Here is a 17309-nt window from a genome sequence, read left to right as displayed (position 1 = left end):
TTTAGTAAAATCAAGTTCTTCTAATAGACTAAATCACTCATTTGCAATAGGAAACTAGTCCAGATTTTTTAACAGAATCTCCTATGCATGCCAATATGTCTGAAACTAATACCTTTCTAAAACTAGTATATTGTTTTCTTAGAAAATATGGTTGATCTAAAGATAGAAAATTAGATTGCTATATTGGCCATGCTTGTGTCTTATTACTGAGCCATTCATTTAGTGAATTTTCTGAGCAGAAGGTGGTCAATTATCAAGCACTTCATGTGCTGGCATTCTTCTAGACACTGGAGATAGGAAGAATAATTTTTAAAGCCATTGTAATGAATACTAATTCCACCTGTATTATGCATGAAAAAGAATAAGACTTATATTGGCTTTAGATGAACAAAATAAACCACCTAGTCAAATATTTTTAATGGGTTTTAGTATATATTTTCCCAGAGTATTTGGAAATCATTGATTAAAGATACATTTCTGACCAGGTGCCAATATCAAGTACATTTTAAAAAGTTCTTTTACCATTTCCAAAATGAAAATGATATTTTTACTCCTGACTTTAGGCATGCTCATTGTAAAACCTCAAACGATATGAAAAATTACAAAGAGATGAGAACTTTTAACTTTTGATACATTTCCTTCCAGACTTTTCTTCTTGCGTGGGTTCCACAAATAGAATCATATTACATGGGCTTCTTTGCCCCCTGCTGTTGTCATGTAACACATACTGAACATCTTTCCCTGTTTACAAATTTAGATCTTATTAGCTTTCATGGCTAGCCAGGTATCTATTGATAGGCTACCATAAATTATGTAGTTAATTATTAAATCAGTTTTATTTGACTTGTCTACCTTATAGACCCTTGATATCTTAATGCAACATCTTATGGTATAATTCTCAAAATTTTGTCTAGTTTTTAAATTATAGAACTAACACTTTTTTACTCAGGAAGAAAACTCTAGCATTACGACTTAGGTATGAAACAGTGAATTAAGCAATATAATACTGTCTTTCAAACCACATAGTTTTGAATTTTCTTATTTTTAGTGTACACAAACATGTGGAGGAGGAATAAAATCAAGATTCGTAATATGTCAGTTTCCCAATGGCCAAATGTCACAAGAGCAAAACTGTGAGATCTTAAGCAAGCCACCTAGTGTGGTGCAGTGTCATGTGCATGCTTGCCCTGGTGACGTATCATGGCATCGGGGACCATGGAAGTCGGTACGATAGTGTTCTTATTTTTGTCCATTTTGTTGTGTTTTACTGTGACCCTTTTACCTTAATTTCTTTATACATTGTGGTGCACACTCTATCTTATTTTTTAAGCAGATCACTGGCCATCTTGGCTTATGTTACTAAATTTGATAGTTTGGAAGAAGAATCCATTCAGTTTCAAGTAATGTAATATATATAATCTTAGATGTATTTATTTTTTTACAAGTGAATTTTGAACCATAGCACTATTCTAATGGACATATTTTCCTCCAGTACATCTTTGGCTTGTCCTCTAATTATAATTGTTTCACTGTATACATTTGTAAATAATGTTAACATTGTGCTTGTTACAATGGCAAATTAAGGCTGTGTCTTGTTTAAGTGTATAACTGTACGTGGCTTTTGTCTGTCAATGTCTAGTAACTGATCCAAAAGCAAATAACATTCTTTAAAACAGTCTTTTTTTTATCATTGTTAAACTTAGTATTTTGTTTGGAAATGTGAAAATATTAAAAGAGAAATTTAAAGTGAATTGTTAAAGTTTGTTACATACATCACAGAAAAATATCTGTACAGTAATTTATATGAATCTTCCACTGTGTGGAGTTATGTTTTGGGGATGTTTTAATTTATTTTTTTTTGAAGCCATAGACAAAATTCATAAGTATTGTTCATGACTGGTTTATTTAAGTATATTTCAAATATCCAGGCTTTGAAGAATAATTAATATATAAATATGTTGAAATGAACATTTTGGTCACCTTTCATATTTTAAATCATGAACAATCAAGTATACTTTTTCCAACTGAAGAACTGTTGTGAGTCTGTCTCTATAAAGCTCTACGGTTCTTTACTTGGAAAATAATTATAACTCTGGCTTTATGATCCAACCCTGATGTCTGCACTTGGTTTGCTTTCCCCAAGTCAAAGCTTTACAATGTGATATGAACAAAAGTTCCAATTCCTATTAGAAGAGTAGGTCAAGTTCTAGTTCAGGCTGAAATGCCTCTCTGTAGTCAGTGTGACTGATGGAAAACGACAGGAAAGTTTAACATTATAGGAGGATCTTAAACTGCTGCATCACTTTGTTGGAACTAAAGTAAACCGATTTTGCCATAGAAGGCATTCACATATTTACTTAGTAAAATACTGACCATCTATATCCAGGTAGTGTAACAGAAATCAAGGCCGATTTCTTACTCCTATGGAGTTTTATAGTCTAGTTGGAGAGATTTGAAATAACATAGGAACTCACTATAAAAAGATACCTTTTTTGGTCAACTATCTTAGTGGAAATTCACCTTCTCTTTACTAGATCTGTTATGGTGTCCTTCATTTTTTTGACATTACAAGCCTAGTTCTTAATAAGGCTATGGATTGTTTCTTGGAGTTTTGTCCCAATTCGGAAAGCAGACTCCTAACCACTTAGAGGGTTAAATTGTAATGGCATTTATTTCCGAACTACCTAAAATTGTTTCAGTGATATTTTTTGTTTGAGGGGTCAGCAGACTATGGCCCATAGATCAAATCTGGCCTATTGCCTATTTTTGTAAGTAAGTTTTATAGGAACAGTCATCCACACTTTTTTGTTTTCAAAGTATTACCCATGGCTGCTTTTGGTACTACAGTTATTGTAATAGAGACTGGCTCTTAAAGCCTGAAATATTTACTTTTTGGCCCCTTTTGGGAAAAGTTTGCTGATGCCTGCTCTATGTAATAAACATAATGCTTTTTAAGTTTAGCATAAAATACTGAAAGTTATAGACTATTAGAATTATAAATATTCATTTGGGGTCAGTTTTCAGTGTTTTTCATTCTTCAGTATTTTAAAACCTCCTACGAGGTTTGTCAGCCTTCTCTACATACTCGGTATCGTATTGACACAATTTCTTTCCAGCTTTGAGATACAATTGGCATAGAACGTTGTGTAAGTCTAAGATACACAGTATCACACAATGTTTATATATTGTGTTAGAAGTCATCTAATACTGTATTCCGATATATTTGTGTCATGCTCTTTTTGTATGTAAATTGTAAGTGAGAAACCTGAATGTTCAGTAAGGTTGTGTGCATGGATAACTTTTTCAGCCTCACAAAAACCAATAACCAAGAAAATACCCAGTTACAAAAAAGTAACACAGAAGTACACAGTTCTTCATTACTGCGTGTCTATTCCAAAAGGATCTCACTGAATAATTCAGACTCTGCACTAGTGAGGAATCGTAGTGTCTTTTTCTCAGAAATTGAAGATGAAAATTTTAAAATCACAATGTTTATATCAGAGTTTTTACAAACTTATTTATTCACTTTTTATAGGTATAAAGTACACACATATTAAAGTGCCTGGATTTCTTTTATTATATGAAGAATTTTATTCCTTAAATTAGCCTTTTATATTAAAAGAGTTTAAGGGATCTGAAATGGTTTTTGTTGTTGTTAGAACTAGATATAACCTTTTACCTCTTTGTGTTGCTACATATTAGCCAAACTTCAGAATACCTCTTATTAACATATCAGGTTAATGTTCTTTCAAGGGTAACTTTAATTTCAGCAGATCATATACACTAGGTTAGAAAATTACAAATGTGTGTGTATATGTATACATATACATACAGGAATGACATGAAATCTCAAACGTTTCATTTTAAAGTAAAATTGTAAAGTGTTAAATCATTTAAATGTGACTAGGAAGAAAGTTGTAAATACACATTTAGATTTGCTCCATCTTGTGGAAAATCTTGTAATTTATGAGCATGATTAAAGAAATAAATCTTAACATATGTCTGTTAATTTAATGACTATTTTTGTGATTAGTCCATGTGAAATGATTCTATTTTAACCCTTGTTTATTAATGACATGTGTTGTGGCTTTGTGCTTTGCATAATTCGCATGTATGTTGTATTTTTACTACTTGGATCAATACCTGAAATGTTTTAAGTCTCTGAATAGATCCTGTATTGTAATGAAAGCCTCTTTTCTCTTGGTGCTGTTTTTCTTAAATTAACAAATCATTAATTTCTTATTAAACATTTAATTGTTGAATAGTACATAGTGTTAATAATTTGAGTTTTAAGCTATTAATATTTTAAATCTGTTAGAAACTAACATTGGCATTTTAAAAACAAGATCTATTGTTAAGCTATCAATTTTAAATACTAGAAGTTTTTATATTTCTATATATTATAAACAATAAAAATTTATGGTGTCACATTATTTAGTAAAAAATAGATGTGCTCATGACCAAGATGGTCCTTAAAAGGTGAGTAAAAGTTTTGTTTTTCTCTTCTGTTGCATGTCTATTAATGTTACATAGGTAGTCAAACTGTTCTAGCAAATGCCCTTTAAGTAAATTCATAATAACTTATTTTCCCATTATCTCTTTTAACGGGTTCATTTTCCTAGAATGCTTTTATTCTCTACATAAAATGAAGTCATGTTTGGTAAGAAAATAGGCATCCCATTGTGTTCTAGGGTTAATGATCCAACAGAACTAAAGAACTTATTTTTTGTCTTTTTGTTAAGAATTGTTTTTTCCTCCAAAAACGAGACAACTCATTTAAAAAAATTTTTTTTAATGTTTATTTTTGAGAGAGACAGAGGCAGAATGCGAGTGGGTTAGGGGCAGAGAGAGAGGGAGACTCAGAATGGGAAGCAGGCTCCAGGCTCCGAACTGTCAGCACAGAGCCTAATGCGGGGCTCGAACTCACAGAGCTGTGAGATCATGACCTGAGCTGAAGTCAGACGCTCAACCGACTGAGCCACCCAGGCACTCCCACGAGACAACTCATTAAAAAAAGACAGCTTGATATTTGAATCTTCTAGATTCTAGGACTTTCTCCCAAAGTGTTTCTTTTTTTAAACGTATACAGAGGCTTGTATCTGTAATCTCTAATGTGACAGAGAATGCAACCAAGAGAAGCACTTTTAGCAATGAGCATGTGGTACCAGCATATACCTAGTAAATCTACACTGTCAAGTTCACAGTCTCCTGTAACAAAAGAACGTTGAGGGTCTCAGGGCAGGGATTGGGAGGCTTCTTCCACTGGGGCTCTCACTCTGGATGAAAGAAACTTGTTACTGCCTCTCCGCAAGGCCAGCAGCAGCCAGGGGAAAGGTAATGTGTGGGGAAATGGTTCAAGAAACTGTCAATTCTTTGTGGAGTGGAGAATTCAGTAAAACTATAGTAATTTATTTTCTTATATTTGGAAAAGATCTACATAACCGTAGTAAAAAGCTGGAAACCTATTTTATTCCATGTTATAGTTGAACATACTTTATCAGGAAGTATTAAACTTTCCATTTGTTGCTATATCTTTCTACTATACATCATGGGCTGTCACCAAGGTAATGTGCATCCCCTACAGGTTAGACACTGGGCACTAGATAAATCAGGCACAATCCCTGCATACAAGAAGTTTTCAGTTTAGTGATGAATGTACTACATAAACAAATGGTCAGAATGCAGAATTGGATTCCTCTTTCATTTCAGTAACTATGTGATTTATAATATTGCAGACTCCTAATACTGGGACCTTAATACACTGTAATTATCCAATAATTAGTGATGAGGATTGTACTTGAGAACATAATTTTGACAGATTTTTCTAGAAAGCCTAACTAGTAGGATATATTTCATTATAACCTGGCAAGAAATGCGTGGTGTCCTAAGTCCCTATGTGAGAATTGTTTTTGCATAATTTGGGCATCTGCCTCCTTGATGTAGGTGGCTTTCATGCCTCACCAAAAGGGAGAGCATGCGCCAAGATAGAGGATGGTATGAAGATAATCTTGGAGACACAAATGGGCCTTGTAAGTTTAAAATGGAAAAACCTAGAAAAAATTTAAGTAGATATATACTGATGAGATCATAAGAGACTTGTGTTTTATACTGAATAAAGTTAGAATGTTAACTCTAAAAAAAAACATGAAATGGTGATATTGTTTTTCTTTACACATCTATATTAAAATGGACATGTGTTGATAATTCTGTATTCCCAGACATAATGGTTGGAATGGTTAAGAATCTCTGGAAATAGATTTTTAGATGTTTTATAAGAACATACTCTCAGTTCTCTACAATATCTCTGTACTCTGATTCTGTTTATGTAGGATATATAGGCATTGTTAATATTAGTGCAATTAGGCACCCTAATTGTATTTGTCAACTTTCAGTAGTTTGAGAAAACCATTTTAGTTCCTATATAATCACAGGAACAACAAAGGTTTTGACATTAATGTTGTAAAGCGTCTCTTTGACATTTTCTAGACTGTTCTCTATTTTGATCATAGGTAACATTTCTCAAATACATTACAAATCTATAAAACTGTTAGAGTAATCTCATTTTTATTTGTTTAAATGCATATTTTCTTAATGTTTATTTTTTTTTGAGAGTGGGAGTGGGGAAGGGGCAAAGAGAGAGGGAGACACAGAATCTGAAGCAGGCTCCAGTCTCTGAGCTGTCAGCACAGAGCCCAACGTGGGGCTTGACCTCATGGACTTGGGAGATCATGACCTGAGCCGAAGTTGGATGCTTAACTGACTGAGCCACCCAGGCGCCTCAGGAGTAATTGCATTTTTAAAAAGGGGTAGGATAATGGGGATTAAGGAGTGCACTTGTGATGAGCACTGGATGAAGTATGGAATTGTTGAATCACTCTATTGTATCCCTGAAATGAATGTAACACTTTGTTAATGAGACTGGAATTAAAAAAAAATTTTTTTAAGGGAGTACTGGCTGGCTCAGTTAAGCATCTGACTTGATTTCAGCTCAGGTCATGATCTTGTGGCTTTGTGGGTTCCAGCCCCACACTGGGCTCTGCTTTGGCAGCATGGAGCCTTCTTGAGATTCTCTGTCTCCCTCTCTCTCTGCCTCTTCCCTGCTTGTGCTGGCTCAAAATAAAAAAGTAGGATGGTGTTTCATTAGTTTTGAAAATCTTGGGTCAACACTGTTACAGAAGTTCAAAACTCTGGTTTATCCCAATGTGTGACTTCTGTAGCTTCCATAGCTGAAAAAATTATTTCACGGAAATACATACCTTCTTACGGAAAAAAGTTTATCACTGGGTGTTTCTGTTGTATATTAGTAACTGACTTTATAATTACCGATTATACAAAAAAAAAATTGTAACAAATTTTCATTTTCTATAATGTCTTTCAGCTCTTGAAAAGTACTAGAATGAATTCTATATTTTTCAAGTTTGTAATTTTGCTTTATTTATGCTAATGTAATTTTGTTTGTAAGTTTGCTTTGCTGGACACAGGGCATTGGTTCAGGAGTACACTACCATGATTCTACAGCTCTATACTGTGCTGTGCTCCCCACAAGTGTGGCTATGACCTGTCACATACAGTGCTATTATAACACTATTGACTGTATTCCTTATCTGAGGGACTTCTTCATTCCATAATTGGAAGCCAATACCCACTACTTCCTTTCACCTATTTTGCCTCTTCCCCCTCAGGCAGTCACGGTTTGCCCTCTGTATTTATGGGTTTGTTTCTGCTTGGTAGTTTTTCTTTTAAGATTCCACATATAAGTATCATAACATTTGCCCTTGACTTCTTTGGCTTAGCATGATACCTTCTAGATCCCTCCATGTTGTCACAAATGGTAAGATCTTACCATTTTTATGGCAGAGTGATATTCCATTGTGTGTATGTACCACATCTTTATCCATCAATGGACACTTAGGTAGCGTCTATGTATTGGTTGTTGTAGATGCTTCAATAGACATAAGGATGCATATAGCTTTTTGAATTAATATTTTCATTTTGGAGGGAGCAAATATCAATAGTGGAATAACCAGATCTTACGGTGGTTCTATTTTAATCTCTCAAGGACCCTCCATACTATTTTCTAGGGTGGCTGCATCAGTTTACAAGGGTTCCTTTTTCTCCATGCCTGAGCCAACACTTATCAAAAAGACTTGTATCAAAAAGATAAGTGTAAGGTGACATCTCCTTGTGGTTTTGATTTGATTTCCCTGATAAGTGATATTGAACATTGTTTCATGTGCCTGTTGGTCATCTTGGGAAGAATGTCTCTTCAGGTGCTCTGCCCATTTTTAATTGGATGATTCTTGTGGTGTTTTATAACTTTGTATTTTTGCTTTAACAAATAGTGTTAAAACTCAAACTTCAAAAGATTTGGATGCCATTTAAACAGATCAGAAAATTTTGCTTGAAAACTTTAAAAATATACATTTGAAAAATTTGATAGTTGACATATTGTTTATGGTAACAAATCACATAATACTAGAAACACTTCAAATGTTTAAAAATGTTCTAAGAAGAAGAAACTTCCAAAAAACCATTGCTCTTTCTTCCATTCTTAGGTGTCTAAAGGAAAAATTATGGGTCTGTTTTTTTTTTTAATTTTTTTTCAACGTTTATTTATTTTTGGGACAGAGAGAGACAGAGCATGAAAGGGGGAGGGGCAGAGAGAGAGGGAGACACAGAATCGGAAACAGGCTCCAGGCTCCGAGCCATCAGCCCAGAGCCTGATGCGGGGCTCGAACTCCCGGACCGCGAGATCGTGACCTGGCTGAAGTCGGACGCTTAACCGACTGCGCCACCCAGGCGCCCCTGGGTCTGTTTTTTTAAAGTAGTAGGTATTATACTCATTATAGAAAAATTTGGAACAAGCCTTTTTGTAATGGATTATCAAAGGGGCTCGTAAAGATGAATTACTAATTTGAACACAGCCAGCAAAACTCTGTGGGCCTAAAACAAAGGTTTGTCACGACTGAGTGTTGGGTCTATACATATAATCCACTTAACATCTTAAGTGGGCAGATATGGACTGCAGGTAGTACCCAAAGCAGAATGGCAGAGAGATCCATCAGGATACCTAAAGTAGGTTACGTGTCAGGTTGGCAAACAAATATCAACAAATTGTAAGAAATTTTGTTGGTGCTCCGTTGAATCACCTTGCCACCTCAGACTTGTAAAAGACTTCATGCCTCATAGAAATCTATGACTATCTAAAGTTTAGTAACTTCCCTAAAACTTCCTAATTACAGCAGGTTGGAGTTACCTTTATTTCCATAGAAACCATCTGCTTCCTGGTTGTACTCCCTCTCCCATCCCCAAGATTATTCTTAAGCTCCTGCACCAATTTGACTCAACCCTAAATCTAGTAGGATGTGTTTAAGAAGGTACTTCATCACATCATATTGTAATGGGACCTTTGTACTAAGTCTCCTACATCATGATATATATATTTGTGAGAGATGAAATACTGCAAAATTTCTGGTAGCCCATATAAGTTCTACCAGTTGCTAACGAAGTTCTAAAGTGATCTTCTAAGACTGTCCTGAATTTTTATTTTCCTGGGTTTTTATTTTGCAGTAGTGACCTGGGGAAACTCAGATTGTGGAAGTAACTATGAAGGGAATGGGTGCCACTGAACTGCCAAAAAAAAAAAATCCTCTATCCATTCAAGATCATTAAAAGGCTGTCTGTATCAGGCACTAGGTTAGGAATTGTAGAAAACTAAAGATAATATCTTCTCAAGGGGCTCTCACAGTTCATGCAAAAAAAAAAAAACACCCAAATAAGGCAGAAACATGTTAGGGGAAGTCAGGAAGTATATTTTCAGTTGCAGGCATTGGCCTTGACGGGTAGAACTTGGGTAGGAGACCATTCCTTAGCAATGCCAGACACCAGAAACAGTGGCTCATTTCAGAGAGCAGGGTTGGAAATATGACTTGGGCAAAGACCAATACCATGTGATTTCACTTCTATGTGGAATTTAAGAAACATTAACGTGGGGTAGGGGGAAAAGAGGCAAACCAAGAAATGGACTCAGAACAAACTGATGGTTACCTGAGGGGAGGTGGGTGGGGAGATGGGTTAAATAGGTGATGGGGATTAAGGAGGGCACTTGGGATGAGCACTGGGTGTTGTATGCAAGTGTTGAATCACTAAATTGTGCACATGAAACTAATACTACACTGTGAACTAAATGGCGTTTAAACCTTGAAAAAAATATGACTTGAGATTCTATCATGGAGGATCAATAGGGATCATGTTTGAGATTTTTAAAAATTTAAAAATTCTGTAAATATATTAAATCATTGAATTTTTCGGAGTGGGTGTGAAAGCTGTGTTCTAGGAAGATTATCAGACAATCCTCATCATAAAATATAAGCACATTGAAAATAAGATTGGAGATGGGAAGTCCAAGAGGGGGATCTTTTTAAGGGTGATGATTTAGGGACCATTCAGTTATTTACATATGTATAGTTACAACATTCAAGTTGTGGGGAAGAGCCAGTAGAGGTATTGATGGGACTATTTTTGGTCAAAAGGTGAGATGGCATTTGGAGGATGGAAGGAAAAGATACACAAGAGAACATCCTGTGAAGAAATTTATTGTCCAGAGAATAAAGAGAAAAGTCCATCAAGTCTTCTCAGTCGAGAAGTTACTTTGAGAGCCCTAGGGTTACAAACTGCAGATTGATGGTGCATAAGCTGGTTTTGTATTAGTCTTACATAAGGGAATATATTCTTGACTTCACCAAGAGAAATGTAAACTTTCTTTTACCAGAAGAGTTTGGAGAGAGATCATTAATCTCAAGCCTTCTGCAATTTACAGATTAAGTTTATCCTAGATCTTGTGGTATGGAGTACCATTGTGGTGGTAGAATATCTAGGTTTGGATCAAGACTCCTATGAATTCACTGAGTGTGCTATGGCAAGTTAACATGTCAAGAAACAAGATTTAATTTTCTTGGCATGAAAACAGTGACTACCAAAAAACGGTTTTTAGAGTTAAATGGAACAATAGGTAAGGTGGTTGTCATTCAGGCCCATTACCTAAATACTTGATGTATTTTGCTTAATATCACTTAGTAATAATTCTTTTACTTCAAGAGCTAAAAACCCTAATACTGTATAAGGCTAATAACACATTGAACAATCTGAAATAAGATCTAAAGCAAGTTATACTCTAGTATAAGAGAAATCAATTTGGACTAGGGTTTTTTTAAGTAAACTTTTATGGAAATGTGACATCCAGCAAAATTTTAATTTTTTTTAATATTTATTTTTGAGAGAGTGCAAGCAGGGAAGGGGCAGAAAGGGAGACACAGAATCCAAAGCAGCTCCAGGCCTTGAGCTGTCAGCACAGAACCTGACACGGGGCTCAAACTCAGGGACTGCATGATCATGACCTGAGCCGAAGTCAGATACTTAACCGACTGAGCCACCCAGGCACCCCTATCCAGCAAAATTTTAAAGATCCAGTTTGATGAATTTTCCAAAGTGAACGCACCTGTGTAGTCAGCACCCAAATCAATATCCACTCCCTAGAAATTCCCCATATACCCTATTGTAGTCACTGCCCCCCCAACGAGGGTAACCTGTATTCAGACATGAAATATCATAGATAAGTTTGTCTGCCTTTGAACCTTACATGAATAGAACTTGGATAAATTGAGAGTTACAAAATTGAGATTCATGTTGTAATTGTGATTTGTCATTGCAATCTAGTATGAATATACAATTGTATGACATACGAATATGATTTATATGGTTATCCAGCTGGTAAGCATTTAGAGTTGTTTTAAATTTGAGACTTACAAATAATGCTGTTAACATTTCTCACCTGTGTTTTTGGCCAACATGTATGCAGACCTGTTTGATATGTAGACGGGAGTTGAATCTTAGTGTATGCACAGGCTTGGGTTTAGTAAATATTTTCTGAGGATGGTTGAATGAGGATTCTAGTTATCCGCATCCTTGTCAACACTTGATATTATCAGCCTTTTCCATTTAGAATCTTTGGGAATTTCTATTTAATTCATTCAATAGATATTTACGTGGTGGTTACTGTGTGTTAGGGATATTTACAGAGCACTTGCTACAGTGGAGAACAATAGGAATGGATCAGGAGATGAGATATTACATCTTACAGCTAGTAAAGACTAAAAAAGCATACTTTGTTTACAGTAGCTTTATTTACAATTGCCAAAAATTGGAAGCAACAAAAATTTCCTTTAGTTAGTGAGTGGATAAATTGTGGTATATTCAGGCAATGGAATATTATTCACTAAAAGGAAGTGAGTTACCAGACTATAGAATATATGGAGGAAATTTACATGCATATTACACATGAAGCAATATCCCCAAGAGCCAATAACCTTCCTTGGAATTTTCCACCAAGCCTCTTTGTACTTCTAGTAGCTGGAAGTGCCTAGCATCCTGCCAGCTCTGACATCTTAATAATACCAAATATTGTTGGTTAGTTTTTCTGATCCTTTTTGGACTTCTCCTTCCTCATCCCCTCCCACAATTGTATAAGGGCTAATTTGTATAATATAATTCATATTTCATAATACAGTGGTTTTCCTTTCCAGTTTGAAACTTTACAGGTACAACAGACATAATTTTAAAACTATGTAGAAAAGGAAGGATATAATTAATAAACACTAGGGGTTGCAGTTGTCCCTAAAAAAGGAGGGAAGGGTGCTGTTGTCAGACACACATGGAAGGCTTTGGAAGTCTTAATATCCTGTGTCTTGACTTGGAAGGTAGACATTTTGTAGCATTTTTATTTTATTAAAGCACACAAGTATTTAATATATCAATATACTGATAAACGTACTGCTGTTGCTTACTATCTGGAAATGATTTTAATGACGGAGTATGAAAAAACCAAGTATAAGAAAAAGCAATGAAAACAAACTACATATTATTGAAGGAAGTTGAAATTCTTTTATGACAAATATTGGTTTTACTTTGCTCTTTTCAATATGATTTGAAATCTAAATATATTAATAATTATGTAAACTAAATATGAAATAAGCCTTTATGCGAATTATAAATCAAACATTTTATGAGCTGATGAAAATATGAGTCATGTAAGAATTTTAGAGAAGGCTAAAAAGTTGGGCAGATATAAATGCCTTTTTTTTTTGAGCTATATTTTTTTTGTTTTTTCCTCAAGTTTTTATTTAGATTCCAGTTAGTATACAATATGAGTTTCAAGTACAAAATTTAGTGATTCATCACTTACATACAATACCCAATGCTCATTACAACAGGTAGAGATGATTATCATTTATTTTTGGGACAAATGTTCCTTTTAATGGGATTTTATTTAACAGCAAATACTATAGTTCCAACACTAGTTCCAAAATATACATAAATGAAAATATTGTATCAAACATTTAGATTTCCGTGGAACGTAACTTTGGTGCAATTATTAAAATTGTCAGAACAAGACTCACAGTAGTATCATTTCTATTACTAGCTTGTAATTTTTTTCAGGGTATAAACATCTATTTATGAAAGTTTTCTTCTGTTACAGTAGATTTTATCCTAAACCCAAATACAATTGATAGGTAGAACCAGAAACCATTTTGTATGATTAATTAGACCATTAAGTATAGGGTAAGAATTAAAGATAGTGTAAATTAAGATGCAAATTATATTGTGTAAATGATACATTTTTAGGAGAATGAAAGAATAAAAGGAAATTTATACTCCCACATTAATAAAAAATGACTCCCTATTCTGCCACCAGAGAGAGTTCCTATTTTTCCATCTGATGGAAATTTCTTTACTGTTGATTTCTGGGCTTTGGCAAGATTTGCACGTCTAGTAATATGGAAATTAATCAGGCATGGCTCCGTCCTCACTCCCGGCATTTCTTAAGTGTCAGGGAACAGGCTCAAACACAGTAGCTCATATGGGCTCCCACCTCCATGCCAGCCCCTCTGCTGAGATTGGCAAGTTCTCAATTTCAGGTGAAACCAGGAAGAGGCCCTTATCTCTGTTGATCCACAGGGCACCCCACAGCAGCAAAACAACAAAAATCTTGAAGAAAGAGCTCTATTACATGAAGCTTTCCTCTGTGTTATTTTTGTAGAACAAAATTCAACTCTATCTCATTCAGATAAAACAGATTGCATATTTAAAAGATCTTCATATACAGTTGCTCACAAGTTTTTCTCGACATAGTATTTATTCACTCGTTCAGTACATAAATGTGCTTCCATTCTTAGGTTTAGTATTATAATTCAACATCTTTAATGTGGGCATATTTTGGTAGGAATTCTAGCTATTTTTGCTAGAAAATAATTTATGCATAAATTTATGCATGAAAATCATCCCAATATCCAATTTTATTAAGATATTCTCTTTATTTAGATACAGTAATGTAGGTCATTTATGCATAATTTATGCATGAATATTATCCCAATATCCAATTTTATTAAGATATTCCCTTTATTTAGATACAGTAATGTAGGTCAGTTAAGATTATGGTTTATATTGACAGCTTTGGAGATTTTTTTGCATTTTCTGAAATATTTAGAGTTTTGTCACTTTCCAACTATGAGAATATTTTATAGTTTTTAAGTCAAAACATGGGGAAAACTTGTAAGTCTCACTTATACATTGGGAAAATGTTATTTCATATATTTTTAATGCTCAAGAAAACTCTAGAGAACTTAAAAGAGAAATTAGAAAGATCTTAGCTTGTGGTTATAATAAAAAGCAGATTCTTTTTGGAAGCCTATTTTCTCAGAAACTGATATTTTGAAGGCTGGGAATAACTTCAGGATTTCATTCAGGTAATTGATGTCATAGTAAAAGGCAATATAAACCAGATTTATTTAATAATTCTTGAGAACTAAAGAATGGCATATTCTTCTTATCAAAGATGCTTAGTAATAAGATGCCTAATAATTCAGGTATGAAGTTTGCATCTTCTCATTTGAGCAAATGATAGACTTTTTATCAATCCATTACATACATATCTAAAGAGTTAAATTGTGATTCTTAAAATATTTGAAAACCACTGGTTTCTCTTTTTTTTTTTTTTGGTATCACATCTTTAAAATAGAGAATTCCAATTTTTTTTATCCTTCTACACGAAGCATAAATTCAACAATTTTCTCAACTGAAGTATACGTAGTTTTCATGTCTAGTGAATCTTTAAATTGGAGACCATACCACACAGCACAGGAAAAGTATGATTGGTTTTCATTTTGAGCTGAGACTGATATATATGAAATATTTGCCTGTAATTCTTACTGCACACTGAAGTCAGAATGTATTAAATTCCTCCTCCACAGGACAAATATTTGAAGACAACCATTCATCTGTTCTCCTGGTTAAACGTATCTATTTAACCATCCTGGTCTCCTTTGTTATTACTCTCAAAATCTGGCATTTAGAATTTGTTAGCGAAATGGTCAACTGTAAGGAATAGCTGTAAAGAATAATGCCCCCCTTGGTGTGAATGCTGCACCCAATATATTCAGTATTGCATCAGATTTGTTTTATTTTAGCACGAGTGAGGGGAGAGGCAGAGGGAGGGAGGGAAGGAGAGAGGAGAGAGAGAAGAGAGCGAGGAGAACATTAAGCAGGCTCCATGCTTAGTGAGGAGCCTGCTGTGGGGCTTGATTCCATGACCCTGGATCATAACCCGAGCTGAAATCAAGTTTGACACTTAACTGACTGAGCCACCCAGGTATCCCTCAAATTTGTTTTTAGTAGTCCCCCAGTTTTCTTATACCAATCCTACATCAGTATAAACCTGTATGTATCACATGTGATGATTGTCTTAATCATTTTATCCTTAGCAGTAAATATTTTTAAGCCAAGATGTACTTTTATTTCTTCCCTAATAACCTCAATTCATTTACTCTATAATTCTCATATCTGAGGGGTTTTTTTAGTTTTTTAATTTAAATCTCATATCTCACTTTTAAATAAGTTCTCAACTTCATATCACAAGTAAATCAAGAAGTATGTCTTCCGTGTATTTATAAAGTATCTACTAGTGTCCCCAACAGGGTGGATGGAGAGCTCTAGAACATACCTTTAGAAACAACTCTCCAGTTTGCCCTTAATCTCCATTAATGAGCCAAATATCACTGATTATAGTTTTGAATAGTCTTATTGATGTGATATGTGTACATAGTTAAGATATGGTGCTAAAATGTTGATTAAAAAAAGCTATCTCCTGGTACAGTGTTTCCTGCCCCAGAAATAATCTTTAAATCCTTTGATTTGTTCTTCCATATTTCCAATTAATAGGCTTTTTCTGCTATTTCTTGATGCATCAAAAAACATCACCTATTGGCTTCATTTAATAGAGGTTGAGATTTTAACTCTCAAACTTTTTTTTTTTAATGTTTATTTTTGAGACAGAGACAGAGCATGGGGGGAGGGGGGGTGCGGAAGGGCAGAGAGAGAGGGAGATGCAGAATCCAAAGCAGGCTCCAGGCGCTGAGCTGTCAGCACAGAGCCCGATGCGGGGCTCGAAATCGTCAACCGTGAGATCATGACCTGTCGGACGTTCAACTGACTGAGCCACCCAGGCTCCCCAAGACTTTAACTCTCTTAAATGACCAATAATTCTATAATCCTATAAGCCTATCTTCCAAATAAATTTCAGTTAATACTACACCTTCTGCCAGTGTCTACACTGTAGTGTACTTTGAAGTACTCCTTTCTTACAGAACTCTTTAATTTCCCTGGAGTTAATATAGCTTTGCTTAAAAATTTGCTTAGATTTTTAACGTTCAATCACTATTCTTTCTTTCAAGTGCCTGAACAGGTAGGTATGTAAAATCTCCACGAACGTTTTTTTTTTCTAAAATGCCCAGATGTTTCCTTTTACCTAGACTTGTTGCAGAGATCTCCCTCCAAAATAAAATCTTCCTCCTCTCATCTGGACTTAACCCTGTCGTACCAGTCTCTGATCCTGTGAAAGTCGTTTCACTCATCTTCAATTTTGACGACTTTTTCGTGCATCACATATTTCTTTTTAAAATTTACTCTCTCTAGGGACGCCTGGGTGGCCCAGTCAGTTAAGAGTCTGACTTCGGCTCAGGTCATGATCTGACAGTTTGTGAGTTCCAGCCCCAGGTTGGGCTCTGCTGACAGCTCAGGACCTGGAGCTACTTTGGATTCCTTTCTCTCTGCCCCTCCTCCGCTCACACTCTGTGTCTCTCTCTCTCAAAAATAAACATTTAAAATTTTTTTAGAAAGTTACTCTCTGAAACACTTTTACCCATGTCTTCTTAAGAAAAATGAGGGGGCGCCTGGGTGGCTCAGTCAGTTGAGCATCC

The 17309-nt window shown here is 34.9% G+C and overlaps 1 protein-coding gene across 1 annotated transcript in view; it reads left to right on the top strand.

The window, feature by feature from the left end:
- The window catches only part of ADAMTS20 (ADAM metallopeptidase with thrombospondin type 1 motif 20), a 177520-nt gene that overhangs the window by 101154 nt on the left and 59057 nt on the right, over window positions 1-17309 (top strand). Inside the window, exon 28 of the mRNA XM_047867224.1 lies at window positions 1049-1225. Coding sequence (XP_047723180.1) covers window positions 1049-1225 — 177 coding nt within the window. The remainder of the gene's footprint in view (window positions 1-1048; window positions 1226-17309) is intronic.

This window comes from Prionailurus viverrinus, chromosome B4 (genome assembly GCF_022837055.1).
Source record: "Prionailurus viverrinus isolate Anna chromosome B4, UM_Priviv_1.0, whole genome shotgun sequence".
NCBI lineage: Eukaryota > Metazoa > Chordata > Mammalia > Carnivora > Felidae > Prionailurus > Prionailurus viverrinus.
The sequence above is the reverse complement of the archived record's forward strand: the minus strand, read 5'-3'. Positions and strand labels throughout refer to the sequence as shown.